Below are 25,665 nucleotides of genomic sequence, written 5' to 3' on the forward strand. Positions count from 1 at the left end.
GTTTTGTGCCAAGTAGATTGTATTCATTGAAAAAATTCCAGTTAGTCTGCAAACCACAAGATGTTCTTGCAAAAGATTTCAGGTTCAGTTTCTTCCCACACATTTGATTAACACATTTCGAATAATTGTGGAGTTGCTTGTGGATATGTGTGTGTGTATATAAATATATATATGACAAAAAACTTAAATAGATGGTAACTATGAACAGTGTTTAATATCAGGTTGATCCAGTTGCGTTATTATTGTAAATCACTGTGGATAACAGCATCTGACAAATGACAAAAAAATGCATAATCGCTATAAAATGGGTAGGTTTGGGGGTAGGTTAGGGATCTAAAAATCTGAATCGCTAAAAATCTGAATCGCTTACATATAAAAGATACTTAAATATTTTTGCGTTTTTAAGCTAAAAATACGTATCGATTTGTAATACGTCTAAATGGTACGTTTTAGCATCAATAAAAACGTACAAAAATGTACTTTTTGTGCTGTAAATGTTACGTATTATTAGGCCTACCTACGTATAAATATGAGACCAGGCTGAATAAAGTAACAATAATTCCAAACACAAGCTTTCATTTCCTATGTGAACAACATCACATGTATATTATTATTATATTATTATATTAGGAATAGCAGGGCTATTCAACTGGCGGCCCGCCAATCATCTTCCTCTGGCCCGGGGCATACACTCCGGAGCCGCTTCAGCAGACAAAAACGCACACAATTATGTTAAAATGTGCAGTTATGGCGAGTTACCTCGTAAACAGGGTCTTAAATGAGTCCTAAATGATGGGAGAAAAGTGAAAGTGTGTCAGATCCGTGTCATGTGCATCAGGTTTTAAAGAGAGCGCTGCTTTTAAAGTGAAACCTGGTGAAAAAGGAGAAATCACTCTGCTTTTGTCATTTGAATAAAGATTAATTTATATTCATTTCATAGTTTATACATATACAATTGATAGTTTATGTGAAGACTGTTTTAAGTTAACTTAAGTCATATTTTTTCAGAGCCTATAAAGTAATAATGGCTTTCAATTATACAATGTTGAATGGCTATAATTAATGGCTAAAATTGAGGGAAAATTAATTTAGAGATACCAGTAAAATTATTTGTATCAATGATACTGGCCTTCATTATTGTCACGGTCGGTGGTTGTAGAAAGGCGCTCACAACGACAAATAAAGAAAACGTATATTTATTGGCATCAACCACTAATAGCCATTTACAACATTAAGATCCGACAAACACAGAGGGAGAACTGAGGACTTATAAAGGGAGTGGAACAAACGAGGAAACAAGGTAATTAAAAGAACACAGGTGATGAATATAACTAATTAACAAAACTGGGTCATGAACTAAAACAGGAAGAACCAAATATGGGCAGAAAGGAAACTAAACAGAAACAGATATATTACAGTATCTCCCCCTCCCGGAAGGTGCGTCCCGCACCGTAACAGTAACATCGGGGAGGGGGGGCGGGCGTCCTGGAGGCTGGAGCAGGACCAGGATAGGACAGGGGAGCCTCCAGGACGGATCAGGAGCCTTGGGAGACCATGGCAGGACTGGAGATTCGGGAGGCCATGGCGGATCTGGAGCCTTGGGAGGCCATGGCAGGACTGGGGATTCGGGAGACCATGGCGGATCCGGAGCCTTGGGAGGCCATGGCAGGACTGGAGATTCGGGAGACCATGACGGATCCGGAGCCTTGGGAGGCCATGGCAGGACTGGAGATTCGGGAGGCCATGGCGGATCTGGAGACTCAGGAGTCCATGGTGGATCAGAGTCCATTGTGGCCTTGGCCTTTGGCCTGGCCACACAGACTGGGACTATATGGCCCCCCCCCCCCAAAATTTCTTTGGGAAAGTTCCCCTCTGGGGGCCACATTGGAGGAGCGGGCACTGGAGGGCGCTCTGGAGGAGCGGGCACTGGAGGGCGCTCTGGAGGAGCGGGCACTGGAGGGCGCACGGGAGGCGCGGGCACTTGGGGGCGCACGGGAGGCGCGGAGCTGGACGGAACCAGCGGAGACGAAGGAGAGCTGGACGGGACCAGCGTAGATGCAGGAGGGCGCTCTTGCAGCGCGGACACTTGAGGGCGCTCTTGCAGCGCGGATTCAAAGGTGCGCTCTTGTAGCGCGGACATTAGAGGGCGCACGGGAGGCGCGGGGCTGGACGGGACCAGCGGGAACTCAGGTGGGCTGGACGGGACCAGCGGGAACTCAGGTGGGCTGGACGGGACCAGCGGGAACTCAGGTGGGCTGGACGGGACCAGCGGGAACTCAGGTGGGCTGGACGGGACCAGCGGGAACTCAGGTGGGCTGGACGGGACCAGCGGGAACTCAGGTGGGCTGGACGGGACCATCTTGCGAGGTGCGGGGATAGGCGGACACAAACGAGGAGCAGGCACAGGATGGCACTGGCGAGGAGCAGGCACTGGATGGTACTGGTGAGGAGTAATTTCTGGCGTGAGCATGGGAGCCGAGAATTCCGGGGGAAGAGCCTCATCCAATAGCCCCCTGTCCTTAACCTGAGGCGTAGGCGGCGGGGTCCTCTTCGCCGCGGACGGCGCAACGTTCATCGCCCCTTGCGGCGGAATCCTCCTCGCCGCGGGCGGAACATTCATCGCCGAGTACGGCGGGATCCTCTTCGCCACGGATGGCGAAACTATAGGGTTGGGCAGGCGGGAAGAGCCGTTGGCGAGGTATGTGGAGGACCCCGGCGAGGAATGAGCTGGGGAGACGCTGTGCGTTCCTGCTGGAGCAGAATGACGAGTTTGGGGAATCTCCTCGACTTCTTCGTCGAGTCCATTGAGGAAGAAGATTAAGTTAATGAGCTCGATCAGGGAAAAATCACCTCTTGGAAGATCGCAACGTATTACCTCGTCATCCAACCCCAGCAGGAAACGCGCACCCAGAGCTGCGTCGTGCCAGCTCACCTGGTTGGCGAGCTCGAGGAAAACCTCCACATATCGCGCCAACCTCAGGCCGCCCTGCCGTAACCTGCACAGCGCGACTTCAGCCGGAGTCATAATTTCGGTGGTCACCGGCGTTCGTCTGGTTTTCTGTCTGGGTCGGATCTTCTGTCACGGTCGGTGGTTGTAGAAAGGCGCTCACAACGACGAATAATGAAAACGTATATTTATTGGCATCAACCACTAATAGCCATTTACAACATTAAGATCCGACAAACACAGAGGGAGAACTGAGGACTTATAAAGGGAGTGGAACAAACGAGGAAACAAGGTAATTAAAAGAACACAGGTGATGAATATAACTAATTAACAAAACTGGGTCATGAACTAAAACAGGAAGAACCAAATATGGGCAGAAAGGAAACTAAACAGAAACAGATATATTAAAATTATAGGCTACCTAGTAAAAAAGTGCTATTAAACCGTATTTAAAATATGCCATCTTTGTTGTTTCTACATTAATTTGGAGGTTCACTGTGAAATTATGATAACATAAATATATTAATATGCAATTGATCACAAAAAAAATGCGCAATTAATTAAAACGTGAAAGTGATGTGACATACAATCAAGTATGATGTGAGCGGCTGGAGTTGAAGGGAGGGGTGGAAAAGTGTTGTTAGGGTGGATGTTTCAACATCTCACAGTAGATCAGCGATCTGCGTAAACAAAGACAAACACTGACTGTCCTTCTCAGCTAATAGAGAATGTTCTCAGAACATTTCACCAAGGTTCTCTCAAAGTTATTGAACAAATGTTTTTTGAGTAACGTCAATAGAATCTTCAATCAAATACCGATTTTTCACACTTCAAACAGCAAACAAATGCTTATAATTTCCCCCATATTTGCATTTAGCCTATATTTAGCTAATAGAATTAGCAGGTTAAATAAATAACATTACTTAAGGCATGTTATAGGTAAAAAAAAAAAAAAAAAAACACGTTCAAAGCACAGCTGATGAAAAGAAATCTGACTAAAATCAAGCTGAAAAAGGACAACTATAAAATGCATGACAGCAAGTTTAGTGTTGGATGTAATTCAATGAGTGTTAAACTGTGATGTCATCATGTCATTTCCCATCATGCTCAGGGGAGAGCAAGTCTGACAGCATTTTTATCTGGAGTGCACCATTTGAACTGGAATATTACTGTTCCTGAAATTGTTATACAATCATTCATTAAATTTTTTTTTATAAAATAAACCATGACATGCACCGTTATCATTTCTGCACATTATCACACAACATCGTTCAGGCTGATGTTATTCATGTGAATGACTGTGAGGTAAGTTACTTGCTTTAAAATGAAGGTTATTAAGTCAGAACTGTGAGTTATTCTGGGTGTGACTGCATGAAGACACTAGTGTGCAAACACGCTTTCACAATCATACAGTAGGACTGCTGTGTCCTTGGTTTTGTGCCAAGTAGATTGTTTTCATTGAAAAAATTCCAGTTATTAGTCTGCAAACCACAAGATGTTCTTGCAAAAGATTTCAGGTTCAGTTTCTTCCCACACATTTGATTAACACATTTCGAATAATTGTGGAGTTGCTTGTGGATATGTGTGTGTGTATATAAATATATATATGACAAAAAACTTAAATAGATGGTAACTATTAACAGTGTTTAATATCAGGTTGATCCAGTTGCGTTATTATTGTAAATCACTGTGGATAACAGCATCTGACAAATGACAGCATGCTTTTTACTTTACTTATATTTAATTACTAATTACTTTATACACACATATGTATGTAAAAGGAATGCAGGATTGCATCAAGTAATGTGTGTGTCTGACCATGTGCACTGATTATTGTTATTAATTATTTAGATTTTTTAAAATCTTATTACTTCGAGTTACAAAATTTGGTAACACTTTAAATAAATTAAAGTAATCTTGTGTGTGTTCTCTATGGAACATTTTCCTGTTAGATTGTGTCATAAAGTTTAGTTCATATTTGTTCATATTCATTTACAGTCAGGCTGACGCTGTTGTGAAATCACTTACCTGCTAAAAGGTAAAGTAACTCAGAATTGTGAGTAGTCTGCAGTGACGCTATGAGGTTTGTGAATACATGATCTCACCCTCAAGCGCTGGTGAAATCAGACTGCTGCAATTCCAAATATTGTTTTAATTTGAAGCCAATTTGCTCTTGTAAAATATTTCAGATTTTGTTTCCAACACATTTGACTAATGATTTTACAGTTGTTTTGCAATTGTCCATTAAAAAAAGTTTCTATACTAGATTGTACCCACATGTAGCCAATGGAATACACTGCCTGGTCAAAAAAGTCGCTGATTTAAATAAGCAAACACTTAAGAAATGACTGAAATGCAAGGTCGGGATGCAGTGTCACAGCATTTATTTCCATCAAGAGTTACATTAATTTTTGGCTGAGATTGGCTTGAATCCTCATGCTCCCTGAACCATATTTGAGTCTGCTGAATCTTGACATTGTCATTCTGGAGTATGAACATGGGTACATCTTCCAATTTAGTTATTTTTAGAATTGAAAAGCTCCTCACTGCATAACTTGGGGTTAAAAGATTATTCCAGAAACATGTTAATCACTGCAACAATGATTAAATCCTAAATCTTAAGTGTTTGCTCACTGAAATTCCTTCCTCGTTTACTTCAACAAAGGCTTTATGAATCACCTTTGACAGCACCAAGTCTTTGTTGGATGATATGCCTGAAAGATTCACCTTCTGAGGGTAAAAGGCAACTTCTATTCCCATGCTGATCAGAAACTGTGCCATGCCATAATTTTCTGACATCTTAAATTTGGGCAGAGCGCAGGTGCCTTATGCGCACACACAGTTCTAGCATTGCTAACCTGAAATCACAGCCTGTTCATTATCAAAAGGGCATAGAATTTAGTACGGATGCTATGACATGTCCCTACCAATATTCAGCGACTAAATGGTCCCAAGCAATAATTTTGATTAAACAATTAAAATGATGTTTATGTAACTGCTGTTGTTGTGATTTCGGCCGGATCTGAAATAGGTCATACCATGGATATTACATGAGAAGTTAAAGAAATTTTGCGCTTTCAAGGACACATATAATACATGTGTGGAGTAAGAACATATAAGGATCCAAAGCGTTTAAAACCTACGAGCACAGTTCAGCTGAATGATAGAGTTTGATGAATATAGAGATGCAGTTTTACTGCTTTAGGATTAACAGAACTTTGGATAGTTTCCATGTATTCATCTAGATCAACTTTAAAAGAAGAATAGAGAGGTTTGGAGACAGATTTTTGTTCATGCATGTGAAATTTAGCTAGAAGGAAACAAACTAATTTAGTTATATTGACCTATATTCTTTTCTGACAATCCAAAGAAAACATCTTAAGTCACTTACAGAATGAGTTTGAATGAACATTAAAAAATGTGACCTGTGTAACCCCACAGCTACTGAATTATCAACAATAGGTGAGACCAGGACAACTGTAATGCATTTAATATCTTCAATTACAAACACATCAAGAGTCATAACATTTATAATGTGCATTGTAAAGTCTTCTCTCAAGCTGTTATAACTATAAAAATTTCAATTAGTAGTAGTTGTCCAGAGTCTCCTCTACTCATTCTAACCAGATCACCAACTAAACCACCCTTACCAAAAAGTAGTTTTTAAACACTTAAATATGGGTAAGTTTCCTAAATAAAGCTGAAATAAAAGACTATGAATTGGATTCAGAATGATAATCCAAACGTAGATGGAGTCGATCAACACCCCAAAGTTTGACAGTCATTATTACCTCTTCATTGGTCGACATTTTATTCCATAACGTTACACAGTTTTGATGCTGTTTTATGTCAGATGATCATGTTAGATTACATGTGGAAGCATCTGTTGTTTCAGTTTCTTCTTCACTTGTGTTTTTTTGGAAATTCTGTACAGAAGATGTGTACTAGTGCACCCTACCATATAACAATGAAAACACTGATTCTAGGAGCACAGTATAGCTCAAATATATTTTTCAAAGTATAAGTCAAGAGTACTTAAATGTCATTTTAAGTATATTTCTGAGAAGTACATAAAAAGTAGACAAAGTATACTTTCTTATTTTTAGTTTAAAAGTATACTAATAGCACACTTGCATAAACTTCTTTTTCGTAAGGGCAGCTGGAAGGGTCTCAAAGCACAGGACTTGCTCACGGAGAACAGAAGCGTCCATAAAACAGAATGCTTTTGGTTGGATTGTGTCGGATGAAGAAGAGGAACGGACGGTCTGCGTTAAAGACCTGCGGGATCCTCAGACACATTACCATCACGACAACACCGGTGGCAGCAGCTGCTTCGGTTCCTTCCTCGTTTACTTCAACAAAGGCTTTATGAATCACCTTCGAAACCACCAGATCATTGTTGGGCGACATGCCTGAAAGATTCACCTTCTGCCCATCAAACACATCCTCCATTCCCATGCTGATCAGAAGACTCTTCATGTCATAGGTTTCCTCCATCTTGAATTTGGGCAGAGATACTTGAACTTCTTGTTGACGCATCATGCTGGGTTTGGTCCACTCCATGAGCTTCTCGTAGGTCAGTGCCTTTTCAAGCTGGATAAGATATAAAAATGGTATGAATGAAACCAACATGAATACTAAGAACACTGCACATGTATGCTTGCAGTCAACATACAATGACACAACAAACCAAATACACTCTGGATATTTTCATTGATGGTTCAGTGAAGAACCTTTAACATCCATGGAATCTTTTCATTCCAAGTTTCCTTTTTTCTTGTTTCCTTGTTTCTTTTAAGAACAGTTCTCTGATACCCCCTTTCCACCAGCTGGAACCAGGTGCTAGTTCAGAGCCAGTGCTATTGCCGGTTCTTAGTTGGTTCGACTGGCGAGCCTTTTAAGAACTGGTTGCTTTTCCACAGGCTAGAGAGCTAATACAGAGCCAGGTCTTACGTCACAATACGTTTCATGTTTCGGTTCACTAGCGCGGCACAACAGGCTTGTTCGAGGTGCATCAGCGCCACGCAGACCGATTGATCAATCGGCACACAACACACTAAAGCACCGCGAGAGCGATCCAAAAGCATAAAGAGTCGTCTGCTTTCCAGTCACTACCGCAGCACCCCGATGCCTCACACCGACCGGTCCGCGCAGCGCCGATCCATCCCCAACAAGCCTAAACAAACTATCAACAACGGCGGACATTGCGTTGCTATTGATGTTCATGGCTTTGCGAACCTACATCGGCATCCAAACACGGCGAATCAAACGTGTTAGCGTTTAGCTGCTATTTCAAATATGGCGGTCCAAAGTTTCTGTTCGTTTTGTTGGTCACGGTAACCCCGCCCCCAGCCATTGACGCAAGCGGTACTTCCTTCTAGCCCAGCAATGTTTTGGTGCTACTTATGAACCGGTTTTCCTGGTTCGGAGCTGGTGCTTTGGGTGTCGAAAAACAAAGAACCGGTTTGAAACTAGGCTCTGGCTCCGAACCAGCACTGGAACTGCCTTGGTGGAAAAGGGGTATGAAAGGTCCTTTAGGGAACCCAAGATGAATTTCCTTTGGCTTTGCTGCAAAATACCACTTTTGGGAGCAGAAACTGTGGTGTCTCACCTTCTGAAGGCCAGTGGTTTGGTCTTGAATCTCATTAGGAAGGATGATTAACATGCTGAGATTTCTCCCGACATACGGCAGCTCTAGAACCTGACTGTCCAACTCTGGGATGAAGGCCAGAGGAAACTCTGCTGTTTGATGCATCATCTTCACTGGTTTAGTTTGAGTCTGCCAAGCATACAAACACATCGATGAGGAAAGCCATTGCCTTAAAATTAAGTAAATAATAATTAAAAAAAATAAGTTAAGTGAATTGTAAAGTTGAAAAGTAAAGTTTTTTTAAGTTAAGTCAGCTTATCACTTTTTACAGTGATTTAATTTCATTACGTTAAATTAACAAAAGCATGAAATCTCACCTTGTTCAGCTTAAACTGTCCATCTCTGGTGGCTTCCTTTGGGAATTTCTCTTCCCAGTTCCCCTTGAAGTAGATGGCGTTCACCAAGACCAGTTTCGTCATCAAATCAATGGATCCCTGTGGAAGCAAGTCCTTGATCTTCCCTAAATTATGAATTCACATTAAATTCAATACATGGCACTGTACAAGACATCAATAATTTTTATTAAAGAGAATAGAGCAACTCAAGATCTACATATAATACAAATCTTAAAATCTTACAAATAACCATCAATTTTAATTAATTAGTGTTTAATTTGATCATCATTAACTAAAAGCAAAACCAGTAAAAAGGTCATTACTTAAAATGTTTTAATAAAATATTAAAAAACATTTTATTTCAGCTAGTTGTTAAAAATACAACAAAATAACTAAAACTTTATCAAAATTTTATATTAATTCAAAATATTAATAAGAACTATAATAGGATCTCAAAGATGCAAAAATAACACTGTTCCAAACAACTATGAAGAGCTTCACATTTCCACATTTTTATCCTCCAAAGAGCCAATCTAAAGCAACTAAACCTTAAGCTCTATAAATAACCATTAATTTATTAAAAATATTTGTTTGTAAGAGTGTAGACTAGAGTAACTTTTAAATTCAGATTACGACAATGCTGGTTTTCACCTTGAGTGTTTTTCTCCACCCATTTGTTGATGTCGACCCGTGCAGCCTCTGATTTCATCTTGAAGTCCACCTCCTCCAGTCCGGCTTCATAGTATGTTTTTGCATCATTAAGGAATTTCTGTAACAGAGCAAACCGATTGAATTAGAGAGCATTTCCAGAACCATGTCCTTTAATACCACGAACAAACCTGGAATTATTTGCTTTGATTCTTACCTCCACAAACTGGTAGGATTGGTCTCCGTAGAGGCGGTTGGCGAGACTCAACACATACGGGGCTCCTGGTTTGTTCAGTTCACTCATGAGCTTATTGAAGCTGGAATGGATTTGGTCCTCTGTTTTTTCAGCAGGATTGGTAAAACCCAGGACCTACACATAGATATTATGGTAGAATTAAATCCCTTTGGTGTTCACAGTCAGAAATGACTGGCTTTGTAAAATTGCTTATAAATCTTTCATTATGCTGTATTATCACCGAATCTTGGATTCAATCTTTTTGTCAACTTGTCTTTTAATTAGCACAGGTTTTGTTTTTGGAACTGATTGATCAGTCGCCTTGTTGATCTGAGCTCATGCACATCAGGTTTAAAAATTTTTTTTTTTTAAGAAATACAAACCCTGTGCTAATTGAAACAAAACAAGTCGATAAACATATTGAATATTCCAATATTTGGTAATAATATAACATGATGTGAAATATAAAAGGAGTTTTTGTCTGTCATTTTTTATTGGGAAGTGTAACAAGGTAGGGTAAAAATCACCAAAAAACCGGCAAAAATTATCAAAACATTTATTTGTGCAATTTGTGGAATGCACGATTCTGATTGGTCAGTTACCATATTCCGAAGGTGCCTTCAGGCCATATTATAATTACCGTAATTACAAGATACCAACTAAATTAATTAAAAGCGTTCAGGTCTTCGTAGAACTCGTTATTACAACTTGTGAACGGGGAGTTTTCTGAGAGCTATGACCACCTGACCACATTAGGCGCTATGTTTATGCATGGATAGTGCGATAGTTCCATGTCTGAGTCCAAGAGTGTGAACAGAACCAAGTAGAACATCACGTGTTGTCATCTCAGAATTACAGTAATTATGATATGGCATGAATGCAGCATTAATTTCCTGATAACTACCGGTAAAAACTAATAACACACGCTGATTCAGGTAACTGCATTTGGCGCTATTCGCTTGCTGGGAACATTTTTTCTTCCTCGAAGCTTTGCGTTTGGTTGGCTAATAAAATATTCTGTAACACTTTCTATGAAGCCCATATTATGAAGGCATTATAATGAATGCATAATGCATTATAAAAAAACTTATAATATGTTATATAATCTGATGAATATTCATAAGAACAGTTTTAACGTATTATAATATTTAATTATTTGTGGTTATAGCTTTTAGGAGTACGATGACAGCTGTTGTTAAGTAACTCTGCAAATACATGTCAACTAGCAGTCACTGGAGCATTAGTAGTATATCTGCTAAATATATGCTAACTCTTTATTTCGATGGTTCCCTAACAGAAAAACTGACTATAAGTTACTTTGCAAGTACCCTAACCTTAACCTAAGCCTACTAATTCTCAAATGAGTGTTAGTTGACATGCATTGCAAAGTTGCTCACATTCAATAGACTAAGGGGACCATCAAAATAAAATATAACCTAACATAAACATTGCATTTCTTTATTCAGTTGAAATTAACTAGCTCACATCAAAATTAATATTAGCCTCACAGGGAACAATCAAATAATACTCCACACCTAACCACTTACAAGATGTAGTAAGATACAATGCAGATCTTAAATAATGTCAAGATATATAGTGCATTATAAATGTAAAAGTAGATTTAATATGGTGTTCATTGTCTTATAAATAATCATAATCTTAAAAGTTATAACCTCAAATGTGTAAGCATTATATTGTTGTTATGCTTATTTATAAGCATAATAATTGTTTTATATAATGCATTATGCATTCATTATAATACCTTAAAAATACCCTTATAATGTATTATAAATATGGGCTTCATAGAAAGTGTTACCAAATATTTAAATGCAAATCAATTTGAATAATTGTCTTGTAACAAACTGGTAAGATTTTAAAATAGTTTCATCTTAAATCAATATCGTTTATGGCCATAATTATCTGCATGGTGAAATGCCGTGTAATAAGTAGCATGACTGTACCATATCTCTAATGTCCGTCTGCTTTGAAGTTGCTGCTAGAACTGCTTTTGCTGCTGCTGAATTTGTTTTTAAACTCAAATCAGTATTTCACATCAAATGATTTAGTTTTGTGACAAGTAGCCATGTAATGGATAATGTATATCCAGGTTGTTATCGCAAAATAAAGCCCTTCAGTCTAACAACTGACAGTTAAGCCTGTCGGGCTTTATTCTGCAATAACCGGCCCGTGAGAGCAAAGTCAGTACATTTTAGTCCGATGTGATAATAACTAGCATTTTTGGAGAAAATAAAATCCTCTCCATGTCAATATGACTATGAGGGTTAATAAAGATAATCTTACTTTTCTGATAACATCTATTGTGAATCAGTTTCTTAGGCCTACACTTTAGAAAGTTTAAAATGCACTACAAGAAACGGATGATGTTCCCTCAGGCCACTGATTAAATATATAAAGGTGGAAATATCTGTCATCTTTTCTTTGTAGGCTATAATGCCTGAATTTCCTGTTTGGAAACCATTATACATAGATGTTCTTCAGTAATAGATTAATGTTCTGAACAATAATCTATAACTGCATATATAGAGCATATTTGGAATATAAAGCACAAGCTGCAACAGTGTAGTGAGGACGAGTAAATAATAACCAGTGTTAATTTCTGGGTGAGCTGTTCCTTTAAAAATCTTTTGTGCAAAAGGCTTCCTGGTCTTCTCCCTCTGTCTCTATTCACTTTCTCTTCACTCTCTCTCAGTTGAAGTAGATGCAGAAATTCAGATTGTGTGAGATCACCTTAAACATCTGCGCTGCTGTGTTTCCTTTTGCTCCGAGAGACACCATGGCCAGAGCCGAGGAGATGCTGATCGGAGAGTAGAACACATTTCCTGATTGGTTTCCTTCACTGATCTTCTTGAACAGGTTTAGAGAGAACTGTGTGTTTGCTGCAGACAAAGGCTCCATTTTCAACAACCTGAACAAGAAAGAAGAGAGATGCATAATCAGTATAACAAATAAAGTGATAATTATTCCAAACAGTAGTTGTCATTTCCTGTGTAAACTTCACGTTTGTCAACAAACATGGATGCTTTATGTCTCATATGTCATCAGATTTCTAACATCAGAACAGTAGTTTGAGGGTCACATACAGATCTGAAATATACTAATTTGTTGGTTCTATTAGATTATAAACTATATAAAAGTACTTCAAACAAACAGAGAAGTGCATTAAAAGCTTTACCTGGAGTTTCAGCTGAAGTGAAGAGGTGAAGTCTCTTCTGTCTGGCCCTGAAGAAAACCAGTCTCTAAACTAAACCCAACCTTCCTGTAAAACTACAGCCCCCTTCAGGAACTCGAGCTGCGTCGAAACGCCTCCAGCGTGACCGCGCTCTGAATCACGTGTGTAATCTGTCCAATGGAAGGGCGTGACGTCATGGGGGGTGACGTAATCGACCAGGAATCATAAAAGCACGTGCGGCGGAGCAAGCATCAGCTTTTTGTCATTCAGCATCCGCTACACTGTGTCTGTCGATCTGTGTTGTGAGTCTTATTTAGTGTTGTTTGTTCCTAAGCACAATCACTTGAAATAAGCTCCACAATGTGTGCAAGAAGCACTTGTGCGAGAGCAGCTCGCATTACAGGCTGTATGTGTTTCTCCCTGCACACTTTATATCTCTGCTGGGGATACACACAGTCCGTGTGTGGTCTGCTTGAGAGTCAGTTCTCGAGGGAGCTTAGTGAGTGTTTGTCACTGCGTCTGCTTTCTCTCAGAAGGCTCTCTTTGAGGAGTGAGCTTTCACTAGTGTTTCTCGCGGCGCCGGTCCTGCTTCTGCCGAAAAACGAGAAAAAAAGGCGGAGCGGCGGCTGTGGGAATCGCACATGGATCAGGTGGAGGGATCTTCCTCCTCTCCCATCAGATCCAGCGCCCGCCCCGCGATTTCTTCCCCCAGAGAGAGGGCTCGATGCTCCGCTTGTCTTCCTCTGAGGAGGTGGACGTGAAGGATGTCGATGAGCTTTGTAAAGCTGCAGTGTTTAACCGTGGTGCGGTTCTTCCCCTTTGAGTGAGAGCTCTGTTGCAGAGCGTGTTGCGTCATTCTTATTATGAATCCTTTTCATATCAGACCGTGTTTCCTCGTCCGGTTGTCTTTCTGAATTTAATTTTGAGGAATTAAATGATGTATTTCATCTAACTAGGAGAAGTTAGATGTGTATATACCCAGATAGCAAAATTTGGCCCACATATGGGCCACAACCTTGCGTCACTTCTGGCCCAATTCTGGCTGGGTCCCCGGCCCAAAACTGGCCCACACACTAAAAACCGACTCAAACTATTTCCTCTGGCCCAGATGCGGCCCACACCCTGTAAAATGACTCCTATTTATTGACGTGGCCCAGATCTGGCCCGCATACTTTAGAGTGACTTCTCTAAAGCCAGATCTGGCTGAGACTCGGCTTGGTCCCCGGGCCAAATGTGGCCCAGAACCTGCTAAATGTAATTCAGCAGTGAAACACAAAAACAACCATTTAAAAACATTAAAAAGGCTTTAATTATAAAATTACCAAATACTTTAATATAAATATATATTAACAATGAACAAATGCACTACAGTATAAACATTAACACACTTTTTAAACCACAAAGTAACAAGTAGGCCTAAATTATATTTACTGTATATTTTATATATATATATATATGAAATGCTTACCTTTTCAAAGTTTTGAGTTTGAATGAAGCTCAGCTGTGATTGGACGGGTGACGTCACAGCCGCGGGTTTTGAATCTTTTTAGGAAACACTAAAAATATATATTTTGCCATAGCCCAAGTAAAAGTTATTACATTAAAAAGGCGTAATGTAGGCGTAATATGAAAAATGTATGTACAATGAAAAAATTATATTTCTTAAGATAAGTGGTTGCAATCCATTTATTTTAGCTACATTTAAATAAAAATGTTGAAAGTTAGTCAACTAAATTCGTTTATTTCAATGTAGCTAAAATAAATGGATTGCAACCACTTTCTTTAAACAAATGTAGCAAATTCAATGAATTTTTTTTCTCTCCAGTGAAATAGTAAATATTAAATATATTTACTAGTGTTTATGTATTTATTTGTTTAGCTTTTAATTAGTTATAATAACCTACAGCCCTATAAACATATTTTCTCCAAAAACATCATTTAATAAGTAAGTAAAAGAAAACGCTTGTTTCAAGTCTGTTCAATGCAGTCATGTTTGAACAGGAAACCTGATATATGATGATAAATCAAAAGGAATTGTTTAAATAAAGTGAACAGCATCAAAAATCTTTTCTTCAGTGAGCAGTGTTCTTTATCATTCTTGTAATAACATGACTCTTAAAAGGAGATGAGTGATGGAAATGAATTAATAAGTGATGGAAATTATGACCCTGATGGCTTTCAAGTGTGAGGATGGGCATCTTCTGCTTCCACTAAAGAGTGTGTGTGTAAGAGATTCTTTTTAGAGATGTTCAGCTAAATATATCCTGAACATTTACATATTGTCTCATAATGTATTTGCTGTCCATCCACAATCACTCAAATGGAAATGTGTCATTATTAGGTCTAAGGACAAACTGTATGTCATTCCACTTCCAAACAATATTGAAAGAGACAAAAAACTAACTCCTGGGGAACTACTTCTGCAGCTTTATACAGATATCAATGCTAATGGTTGTTTTTCAGCTTTATTTCTCCATACAATTTATAATGATGTTAATAATACAGTGATATAATATTAATGCAGAGTGCATGAACTTCAGTTTTTGGCCTTGCAATATAGACAGTGTTTACTTGACTGTACACTTTATAATGCATTCACTTTATTTGTTTATTTTTTTCTTTACTTTCTGAAAGCAATGTATGCCCAAGTAATTAAGTAAATTCCAAGCATGAAGAAGTCAACTTAAAAATGACTCAAAAATGTACAACTACAGGTTATTTAATAATGTACTCTGAAAGTACACTTTCAATGCATTGTTACAAAGATCATTTTCAGCACACAGTTAAAAAATATTCATAAAATATATTTAAGTAAAATGCAAATAAATATACTTATAAAAAATGTACAGAAATTTAAATTCAAGCATATTTTTGTAAAATATGTTTTTTTAGAAAATATACTAAATTACAATTATTTTAAAGTGTGTTAAAAGTTGTATTTTGAAAATAGTCAAAAGTATGCTGCTAATATACTTTATGTATATTTAAAAATAGTACATTTTTTGTTATTATATTTGCAATGTACTATTAAAGCAGGGAATCTATTACAAATACAATAAAGTATACTTTTTTTCACTAGGGCAGCCTTAGAGAGATCTCCTGCAGCATAAGAATATGTGGGCATGGAGAGAGCCGCAACAGAGGGCTTTTGAGAACATTAAACAAGATTTAAGTACACCGCTAGCTCTGTATGACCTGAAAGCACCCACAGTTGTCTCAGCAGATGCATCATCATATGGTCTGGGAGCTGTGTTGCTACAAATTCAAGGTGACAAACAGCTTAAACCCATAGCTTATGCATCAAGAGCACTCACAAACACAGAACGGAAATATGTGCAAATCGAAAAGGAGGCTCTAGCTGTCACCTGGGCTTGTGAGTGCTTCTCAGACTTTCTGGACTTTCATCCTTTAGAAGGATGTAGTAGCACTTGAGTCATACTATCCAAAACCTTATATAACCGTCAAAAGTTCACCATGATTTCAGTCACTGCTAGAATTTTATCATCTTATTCACTGGAATACTGATCCAAACAATTAGTAATGTCTTCTGAAGGATTTATTAATACTTGAGTCAATACTGGTGGGTTACAATGATCTTCATTTTGGAATTATTTATACATTTTGCATCATTCCCATTAATTAGGAACATGTATATAGTTGTTCTTCTTTGGGAGAAATGAAAAAAATAGTTTCTGATTAGCTTATAATAGTGAACTACCGCTTAGAACTGAGCACTAATGCTTACTAATTCGTTAATCAGAATGACTTTAATAGTAGTTACTAGAATTGGTGCATTTTTGTTCTTGTGTAGTCAGTAATGATGGAACGGTATTACCAAACACTGTTACCAAACTCACCTTGTGTGTTTGCATAATGATGCATTTAAAATTTTATGACCATATGTATCTTTATAAAACTTAACAATATCCTTTCAATATTCTCGAAATATATAATGTGGATAACATTAAATAGTATTTTAAAATCAGGTTAGATATTATTAATCACTCAAACCTCTTTATCTAAACCGCTCTAGGTCTTAAAGCCAGTTTCGCACATCCGCCATGTTGTTTGTAGTTTTTAACCCTTTTTATTCATGTTTGTAGTTCATGGGTTGTGAAATGAAATATTAGTCAACAGAGGGTGAATTCCATTTAACTTTTAGATATACAAACTCACGAACTTGGGAATATAAACAATATAAACAAGGGATGTTTATACTGACAGACCATCATCCCCTTAATTATGACAGAGCGAGCGAGTCTACTGAGTGCCATATACCATAATGCAACACAACTGTGATGTCATAGCACATCAAGTTTAATTTACCCCCACACAGCTCTGTTTGACATTAATTATTTTGAGATTTAACTGCATAGCTTAATACTTTTTGCTCCTTAAGATAACTGTTTGTTGCACAGTTTATTATATTGATATTTTATTGGTTTGTGTAATTTTATAGGCCTATATTTTCTCTAACATGTCAAGCACAGATCTACAAACTGTGATGCAGCATATGTTTATATTTTCTGTTTCTTCTCTACATTTCTCCTCTTCTCTAGCTTGCTTCTTAATCTAATTGTCTGATTAACCTGCTATTGTATATTATGAATATTGTTGGCTCTTTGAAAAATTGCTTTTGCTCCATAAATGCACAAATGTAAATGTTTTAAATTCGTCACACAAATTTGTAGAAGAATGGTTTGTAAATTTTGCTTATGTAAAGTAGAACCTACTAGTGTAATTGAAAAAAGAATATGTTGAAAAGTTTTATCAAAAAATATGTAGATATTTTCCAATTTTGTTTTCAATTTTCTGTTTTGTAATGAAACTCAAGAATCAGTGCTGTGAAAGTATGACGAAATAACACTCAATTATTTACTAGAGCCTTTATTTATTAGATTAGATTTATATAACTAGAATTTTCACTCCATTAATCACTCCATCATTACCATATTTAAGGAGAACAGAAGCGTCCAAAAAACAGAATGCTGTTGGAAGGATTATGACGGATGAAGAAAAGGAACGGATGGTCTGCAATAAAGGTTTCTTGCATTGAGGCTGTAAAACCGACAGTGGCGGTGGCTGCAGCCGCTTCGGTTCCTTCCTCGTTTACTTCAACAAAGGCTTTATGAATCACCCCCGACAGCATCAGGTCGTTGTTGGGCGACATGCCTGAAAGATTCACCTTCTGCCCATCAAACACATCCTCCATTCCCATGCTGATCAGAAGACTCTTCATGTCATAGGTTTGCTCCATCTTAAATCTGGGCAGAGATACTTGAACTTCTTGTTGACGCATCATGCTGGGTTTGGTCCACTCCATGAGCTTCTCGTAGGTCAGTGCCTTTTCAAGCTGGATAATAAGAGAGTTGTGTTAATGTGTGTCTATTTGTTTTTCATTTAAAAATACATTAATAATGCATACAGCCATACCGAATTTTCAAAGACACATATTTAATGCCTCATTAACCAGCCATAAATCTCTGCTGTCTCACCTTCTGAAGGCCAGTGGTTTGGTCTTGAATCTCATTAGGAAGGATGATCAACATACTGAGATTCTTCCCGACATACGGCAGCTCCAGAACCTGACTGTCCAACTCTGGGATGAAGGTCAGAGGAAACTTTGACTTCTGTTGCATCATCTTCACTGGTTTAGTTTGAGTCTGCAAAGCATTAAGAGATTAATAGAAATATGTCACAAATCCTCATATTTCATGACTGTTAGGAATATAAAAAAAAAAAAAAAAGAGCTTGAAATCTCACCTTGTTCAGTTTAAACTGTTCATCTCTGGTGGCTTGCTTTGGGAATTTCTTCTCCCAGTTCCCCTTGAAGTAGATGGCGTTCACCAAGACCAGTTTTGTTGAGTCACTGACACTTGACGGTTTCAACAAGTCCTTGATCTTCTCTAAAATTCAAATAGCAACATTGTAAATTAAACAGTGACTTTAATGCACTTTTTGTTTAGCCATTACATTTATTTTTTTATTAGAACTGTGTCGTGAGACAGATTCTTTAATAGCTGAACTCAAGAAACATATCAAGCCAAACATTTTCTTTGGAAAAACATGCTGCTGTACCTAAGATGCAGCAAAAAACATAAAATAATAATTATTTGGTGAATAAGTTTAAAATTCAGATAAAATTCATGCTGTTTTTTTTACCTTGAGTGTTTTTCTCCACCCATTTGTTGATGTTGAGACGTGCAGCCTCTGATTTCTTCTTGAAGTCCACCTCCTCCAGTCCGGCTTCATAGTATCTTTGTGCATCATTAAGGAATTTCTGTAACATAGGGTGAATATTTCCTAAACCTTGTCGTTTAATACCATGAGCAAACCTTGAATTATTTCATTTGAGTCTTACCTCAACAAACTGGTAGGATTGCTCTCCGTAGAGCCGGTTAGCAAGACTCAATGCGTACGGGACTCCTGGTTTCTTCAGTTCATTCATGAGCTTGTTGAAGCTGGAATGAATTTGGTCGGCTGAAACATTAGGAGCTGGAGTCGCGGCGCCAGGTTTTGGAGGATTGTTAAAGCTCAAGACCTACACAGTGTTGTTGAGGTAGAATTGATAAAGACAACTATTCTGATAATTTCAACATCTATTGTAAATTCACTGCTCAGATAAACAAATAAATTAATGTACTGCCAAATCTTTCTCAGTTCATTAAGATGAGATGCACTGTAGTGTTAAAGCAGCCAGTGGACACACCACATACTGACTGACTGCTACTTTTGATATTGACCATCGCTCTAGAACTCATTATTCCATTTTTGTTCACCAAATGTCTGTGAAATTTGTTCCATTTATGTCTCAATTGTTGAATCTTTCTATGTTCATACAAATATTTACACATAAGTAATTTGATGGAAAAAGCATTCGAATATTTGATGATATTACATTTTTGCTGAGTTATATATTTTATATATTATATAATTATATATATTCTGAACAACTGAACAGAAATTCAGATTGTGTGAGATCACCTTAAACATCTGTGCTGCTGTGTTTCCTTTTGCTCCGAGAGACACCATGGCCAGAGCCGAGGAGATGCTGATCGGAGAGTAGAACACATTTCCTGATTTGTTTCCTTCACTGATCTTCTTGAACAGGTTTAGAGAGAACTGTGTGTTTGCTGCAGACAAAGGCTCCATTTTTAACAACCTGAGCAAGAAAGAAGAGAGATGCATAATCAGTATAACATATAAAGTGATAATTCCAAACACAAGTTTTCATTTCCTATGTGAACAATATCACATGTTTGTCAAAGAAACATGGATGCTTTATGTCTCATTTGGCATCAGATTTCTGTTATCAGAACAGTGGGCTACTTCAGTAGTCTGTAGTTGGACCATTTACACATACAGATATCAAATTTACTAATTTGTTAGTTCTATTAGACTATAACCTTTATAAAAGTACTTCAAACAAACAGAGAAGTGAATTAAAAGCTTTACCTGGAGTATTCAGCTGAAGTGAAGTGGTTTCCCATGTGTTGGAGATGAATGAATTATCTTCTGAGTGTCATCCTAATAAATGTTGCCTCGCCCCAAAACCCAGCCTCTAAACTAAATCCAGCCTTCCTGTCAAACTAAAGGTTTGTTAGAGCTGAATGTGGGGGGTGGGATGTGAGCGGCTGGAGTTGAAGGGAGGGGTGGAAAAGTGTTGTTAGGGTGGATGTTTCAACATCTCACAGAAGATCAGCGATCTGCGTAAACAAAGACAAACACTCACTGTCCTTCTCAGCTAATAGAGAATGTTCTCAGAACATTTCACCAAGGTTCTCTCAAAGTTATTGAACAAATGTTTTTTGAGTAACGTCAATAGAATGTTCAATCAAAGTTATCTGGTCTTTACTGATTTATCACACTTCAAACAGCAAACAAATGCTTATAATTTCCTCCATATTTGCATTTATAGCCTATATTTAGCTAATAGAATTAGCAGATTAAATAAATAACATTACTTAAGGCATGTTATAGGTAAATAGTATTCAAAGCACAGCTGATGAAAAGAAATCTGACTAAAATCAAGCTGAAAAAGGACAACTATAAAATGCATGACAGCAAGTTTAGTGTTGGATGTAATTCAATGAGTGTTAAACTGTGATGTCATCATGTCATTTCCCATCATGCTCAGGGGAGAGCAAGTCTGACAGCATTTTTATCTGGAGTGCACCATTTGAACTGGAATATTACTGTTACAATCATTCATTAAAAATGTTTTTATAAAATAAACCATGATATGCACAGTTATCATTTCTGCACATTATCACACAACATCGTTCAGGCTGATGTCACTCATGTGAATGACTGTGAGGTAAGTTACTTGCTTTAAAATGAAGGTTATTAAGTCAGAACTGTGAGTTATTCTGGGTGTGACTGCATGAAGACACTAGTGTGCACACGCTTTCACAATCATACAGTAGGGCTGCTGTAATCGGTGTGTCCTTGGTTTTGTGCCAAGTAGATTGTATTCATTGAAAAAATTCCAGTTAGTCTGCAAACCACAAGATGTTCTTGCAAAAGATTTCAGGTTCAGTTTCTTCCCACACATTTGATTAACACATTTCGAATAATTGTGGAGTTGCTTGTGGATATGTGTGTGTGTATATAAATATATATATGACAAAAAACTTAAATAGATGGTAACTATGAACAGTGTTTAATATCAGGTTGATCCAGTTGCGTTATTATTGTAAATCACTGTGGATAACAGCATCTGACAAATGACAAAAAAATGCATAATCGCTATAAAATGGGTAGGTTTGGGGGTAGGTTAGGGATCTAAAAATCTGAATCGCTAAAAATCTGAATCGCTTACATATAAAAGATACTTAAATATTTTTGCGTTTTTAAGCTAAAAATACGTATCGATTTGTAATACGTCTAAATGGTACGTTTTAGCATCAATAAAAACGTACAAAAATGTACTTTTTGTGCTGTAAATGTTACGTATTATTAGGCCTACCTACGTATAAATATGAGACCAGGCTGAATAAAGTAACAATAATTCCAAACACAAGCTTTCATTTCCTATGTGAACAACATCACATGTATATTATTATTATATTATTATATTAGGAATAGCAGGGCTATTCAACTGGCGGCCCGCCAATCATCTTCCTCTGGCCCGGGGCATACACTCCGGAGCCGCTTCAGCAGACAAAAACGCACACAATTATGTTAAAATGTGCAGTTATGGCGAGTTACCTCGTAAACAGGGTCTTAAATGAGTCCTAAATGATGGGAGAAAAGTGAAAGTGTGTCAGATCCGTGTCATGTGCATCAGGTTTTAAAGAGAGCGCTGCTTTTAAAGTGAAACCTGGTGAAAAAGGAGAAATCACTCTGCTTTTGTCATTTGAATAAAGATTAATTTATATTCATTTCATAGTTTATACATATACAATTGATAGTTTATGTGAAGACTGTTTTAAGTTAACTTAAGTCATATTTTTTCAGAGCCTATAAAGTAATAATGGCTTTCAATTATACAATGTTGAATGGCTATAATTAATGGCTAAAATTGAGGGAAAATTAATTTAGAGATACCAGTAAAATTATTTGTATCAATGATACTGGCCTTCATTATTGTCACGGTCGGTGGTTGTAGAAAGGCGCTCACAACGACAAATAATGAAAACGTATATTTATTGGCATCAACCACTAATAGCCATTTACAACATTAAGATCCGACAAACACAGAGGGAGAACTGAGGACTTATAAAGGGAGTGGAACAAACGAGGAAACAAGGTAATTAAAAGAACACAGGTGATGAATATAACTAATTAACAAAACTGGGTCATGAACTAAAACAGGAAGAACCAAATATGGGCAGAAAGGAAACTAAACAGAAACAGATATATTACAGTATCTCCCCCTCCCGGAAGGTGCGTCCCGCACCGTAACAGTAACATCGGGGAGGGGGGGCGGGCGTCCTGGAGGCTGGAGCAGGACCAGGATAGGACAGGGGAGCCTCCAGGACGGATCAGGAGCCTTGGGAGACCATGGCAGGACTGGAGATTCGGGAGGCCATGGCGGATCTGGAGCCTTGGGAGGCCATGGCAGGACTGGGGATTCGGGAGACCATGGCGGATCCGGAGCCTTGGGAGGCCATGGCAGGACTGGAGATTCGGGAGACCATGACGGATCCGGAGCCTTGGGAGGCCATGGCAGGACTGGAGATTCGGGAGGCCATGGCGGATCTGGAGACTCAGGAGTCCATGGTGGATCAGAGTCCATTGTGGCCTTGGCCTTTGGCCTGGCCACACAGACTGGGACTATATGGCCCCCCCCCCCCAAAATTTCTTTGGGAAAGTTCCCCTCTGGGGGCCACATTGGAGGAGCGGGCACTGGAGGGCGCTCTGGAGGAGCGGGCACTGGAGGGCGCTCTGGAGGAGCGGGCACTGGAGGGCGCACGGGAGGCGCGGGCACTGGAGGGCGCACGGGAGGCGCGGAGCTGGACGGAACCAGCGGAGACGAAGGAGAGCTGGACGGGACCAGCGTAGATGCAGGAGGGCGCTCTTGCAGCGCGGACACTTGAGGGCGCTCTTGCAGCGCGGATTCAAAGGTGCGCTCTTGTAGCGCGGACATTAGAGGGCGCACGGGAGGCGCGGGGCTGGACGGGACCAGCGGGAACTCAGGTGGGCTGGACGGGACCAGCGGGAACTCAGGTGGGCTGGACGGGACCAGCGGGAACTCAGGTGGGCTGGACGGGACCAGCGGGAACTCAGGTGGGCTGGACGGGACCAGCGGGAACTCAGGTGGGCTGGACGGGACCAGCGGGAACTCAGGTGGGCTGGACGGGACCAGCGGGAACTCAGGTGGGCTGGACGGGACCATCTTGCGAGGTGCGGGGATAGGCGGACACAAACGAGGAGCAGGCACAGGATGGCACTGGCGAGGAGCAGGCACTGGATGGTACTGGTGAGGAGTAATTTCTGGCGTGAGCATGGGAGCCGAGAATTCCGGGGGAAGAGCCTCATCCAATAGCCCCCTGTCCTTAACCTGAGGCGTAGGCGGCGGGGTCCTCTTCGCCGCGGACGGCGCAACGTTCATCGCCCCTTGCGGCGGAATCCTCCTCGCCGCGGGCGGAACATTCATCGCCGAGTACGGCGGGATCCTCTTCGCCACGGATGGCGAAACTATAGGGTTGGGCAGGCGGGAAGAGCCGTTGGCGAGGTATGTGGAGGACCCCGGCGAGGAATGAGCTGGGGAGACGCTGTGCGTTCCTGCTGGAGCAGAATGACGAGTTTGGGGAATCTCCTCGACTTCTTCGTCGAGTCCATTGAGGAAGAAGATTAAGTTAATGAGCTCGATCAGGGAAAAATCACCTCTTGGAAGATCGCAACGTATTACCTCGTCATCCAACCCCAGCAGGAAACGCGCACCCAGAGCTGCGTCGTGCCAGCTCACCTGGTTGGCGAGCTCGAGGAAAACCTCCACATATCGCGCCAACCTCAGGCCGCCCTGCCGTAACCTGCACAGCGCGACTTCAGCCGGAGTCATAATTTCGGTGGTCACCGGCGTTCGTCTGGTTTTCTGTCTGGGTCGGATCTTCTGTCACGGTCGGTGGTTGTAGAAAGGCGCTCACAACGACGAATAATGAAAACGTATATTTATTGGCATCAACCACTAATAGCCATTTACAACATTAAGATCCGACAAACACAGAGGGAGAACTGAGGACTTATAAAGGGAGTGGAACAAACGAGGAAACAAGGTAATTAAAAGAACACAGGTGATGAATATAACTAATTAACAAAACTGGGTCATGAACTAAAACAGGAAGAACCAAATATGGGCAGAAAGGAAACTAAACAGAAACAGATATATTAAAATTATAGGCTACCTAGTAAAAAAGTGCTATTAAACCGTATTTAAAATATGCCATCTTTGTTGTTTCTACATTAATTTGGAGGTTCACTGTGAAATTATGATAACATAAATATATTAATATGCAATTGATCACAAAAAAAATGCGCAATTAATTAAAACGTGAAAGTGATGTGACATACAATCAAGTATGATGTGAGCGGCTGGAGTTGAAGGGAGGGGTGGAAAAGTGTTGTTAGGGTGGATGTTTCAACATCTCACAGTAGATCAGCGATCTGCGTAAACAAAGACAAACACTGACTGTCCTTCTCAGCTAATAGAGAATGTTCTCAGAACATTTCACCAAGGTTCTCTCAAAGTTATTGAACAAATGTTTTTTGAGTAACGTCAATAGAATCTTCAATCAAATACCGATTTTTCACACTTCAAACAGCAAACAAATGCTTATAATTTCCCCCATATTTGCATTTAGCCTATATTTAGCTAATAGAATTAGCAGGTTAAATAAATAACATTACTTAAGGCATGTTATAGGTAAAAAAAAAAAAAAAAAAACACGTTCAAAGCACAGCTGATGAAAAGAAATCTGACTAAAATCAAGCTGAAAAAGGACAACTATAAAATGCATGACAGCAAGTTTAGTGTTGGATGTAATTCAATGAGTGTTAAACTGTGATGTCATCATGTCATTTCCCATCATGCTCAGGGGAGAGCAAGTCTGACAGCATTTTTATCTGGAGTGCACCATTTGAACTGGAATATTACTGTTCCTGAAATTGTTATACAATCATTCATTAAATTTTTTTTTATAAAATAAACCATGACAT

General features: G+C 39.3%; 2 protein-coding genes across 2 annotated transcripts; both read right to left on the bottom strand.

The window, feature by feature from the left end:
* Positions 1-5,303: 5,303 nt before the first annotated feature.
* LOC306878209 (leukocyte elastase inhibitor-like) lies at positions 5,304-13,118 on the bottom strand. The gene is made up of 7 exons (XM_079430407.1): positions 13,009-13,118; positions 12,564-12,741; positions 9,798-9,950; positions 9,584-9,701; positions 8,915-9,057; positions 8,559-8,726; positions 5,304-7,540 (listed from the first exon to the last, which is right to left on the bottom strand). Exons 2-7 carry the CDS (start codon positions 12,729-12,731, stop codon positions 7,136-7,138), a joined length of 1,155 nt encoding a protein of 384 aa, XP_079286533.1. The 5' UTR covers positions 12,732-12,741; positions 13,009-13,118; the 3' UTR covers positions 5,304-7,135.
* A 4,764-nt stretch (positions 13,119-17,882) lies between these two features.
* On the bottom strand, positions 17,883-20,485 carry LOC306878208 (leukocyte elastase inhibitor-like). Its single transcript, XM_079430406.1, has 6 exons — positions 19,990-20,485; positions 19,367-19,546; positions 19,168-19,285; positions 18,769-18,911; positions 18,501-18,668; positions 17,883-18,358 (listed from the first exon to the last, which is right to left on the bottom strand). Exons 1-6 carry the CDS (start codon positions 20,191-20,193, stop codon positions 17,960-17,962), a joined length of 1,212 nt encoding a protein of 403 aa, XP_079286532.1. The 5' UTR covers positions 20,194-20,485; the 3' UTR covers positions 17,883-17,959.
* Between the last annotated feature and the right edge of the window lie 5,180 nt (positions 20,486-25,665).

This window comes from Barbus barbus (genome assembly GCF_936440315.1).
Source record: "Barbus barbus genome assembly, chromosome: 12".
Taxonomy (NCBI): domain Eukaryota; kingdom Metazoa; phylum Chordata; class Actinopteri; order Cypriniformes; family Cyprinidae; genus Barbus; species Barbus barbus.

What these genes read in the sequence shown, in the direction of transcription:
- LOC306878208 (XM_079430406.1), bottom strand. Translation starts at nt 20,193, where the DNA reads ATGCATCTCTCTTCTTTCTTGCTCAGGTTGTTAAAAATGGAGCCTTTG. An exon ending in CAGCAGCACAGATGTTTAAG is followed by an intron (nt 19,547 to 19,989) that starts GTGATCTCACAC and finishes AACACTGTGTAG; the next exon opens with GTCTTGAGCTTTAACAATCC. An exon ending in GGTGGAGAAAAACACTCAAG is followed by an intron (nt 18,912 to 19,167) that starts GTAAAAAAAACA and finishes TTTGAATTTTAG; the next exon opens with AGAAGATCAAGGACTTGTTG.
- LOC306878209 (XM_079430407.1), bottom strand. Translation starts at nt 12,731, where the DNA reads ATGGAGCCTTTGTCTGCAGCAAACACACAGTTCTCTCTAAACCTGTTC. An exon ending in AATCCTACCAGTTTGTGGAG is followed by an intron (nt 9,702 to 9,797) that starts GTAAGAATCAAA and finishes GCTCTGTTACAG; the next exon opens with AAATTCCTTAATGATGCAAA. An exon ending in AAACCACTGGCCTTCAGAAG is followed by an intron (nt 7,541 to 8,558) that starts GTGAGACACCAC and finishes TATCTTATCCAG; the next exon opens with CTTGAAAAGGCACTGACCTA.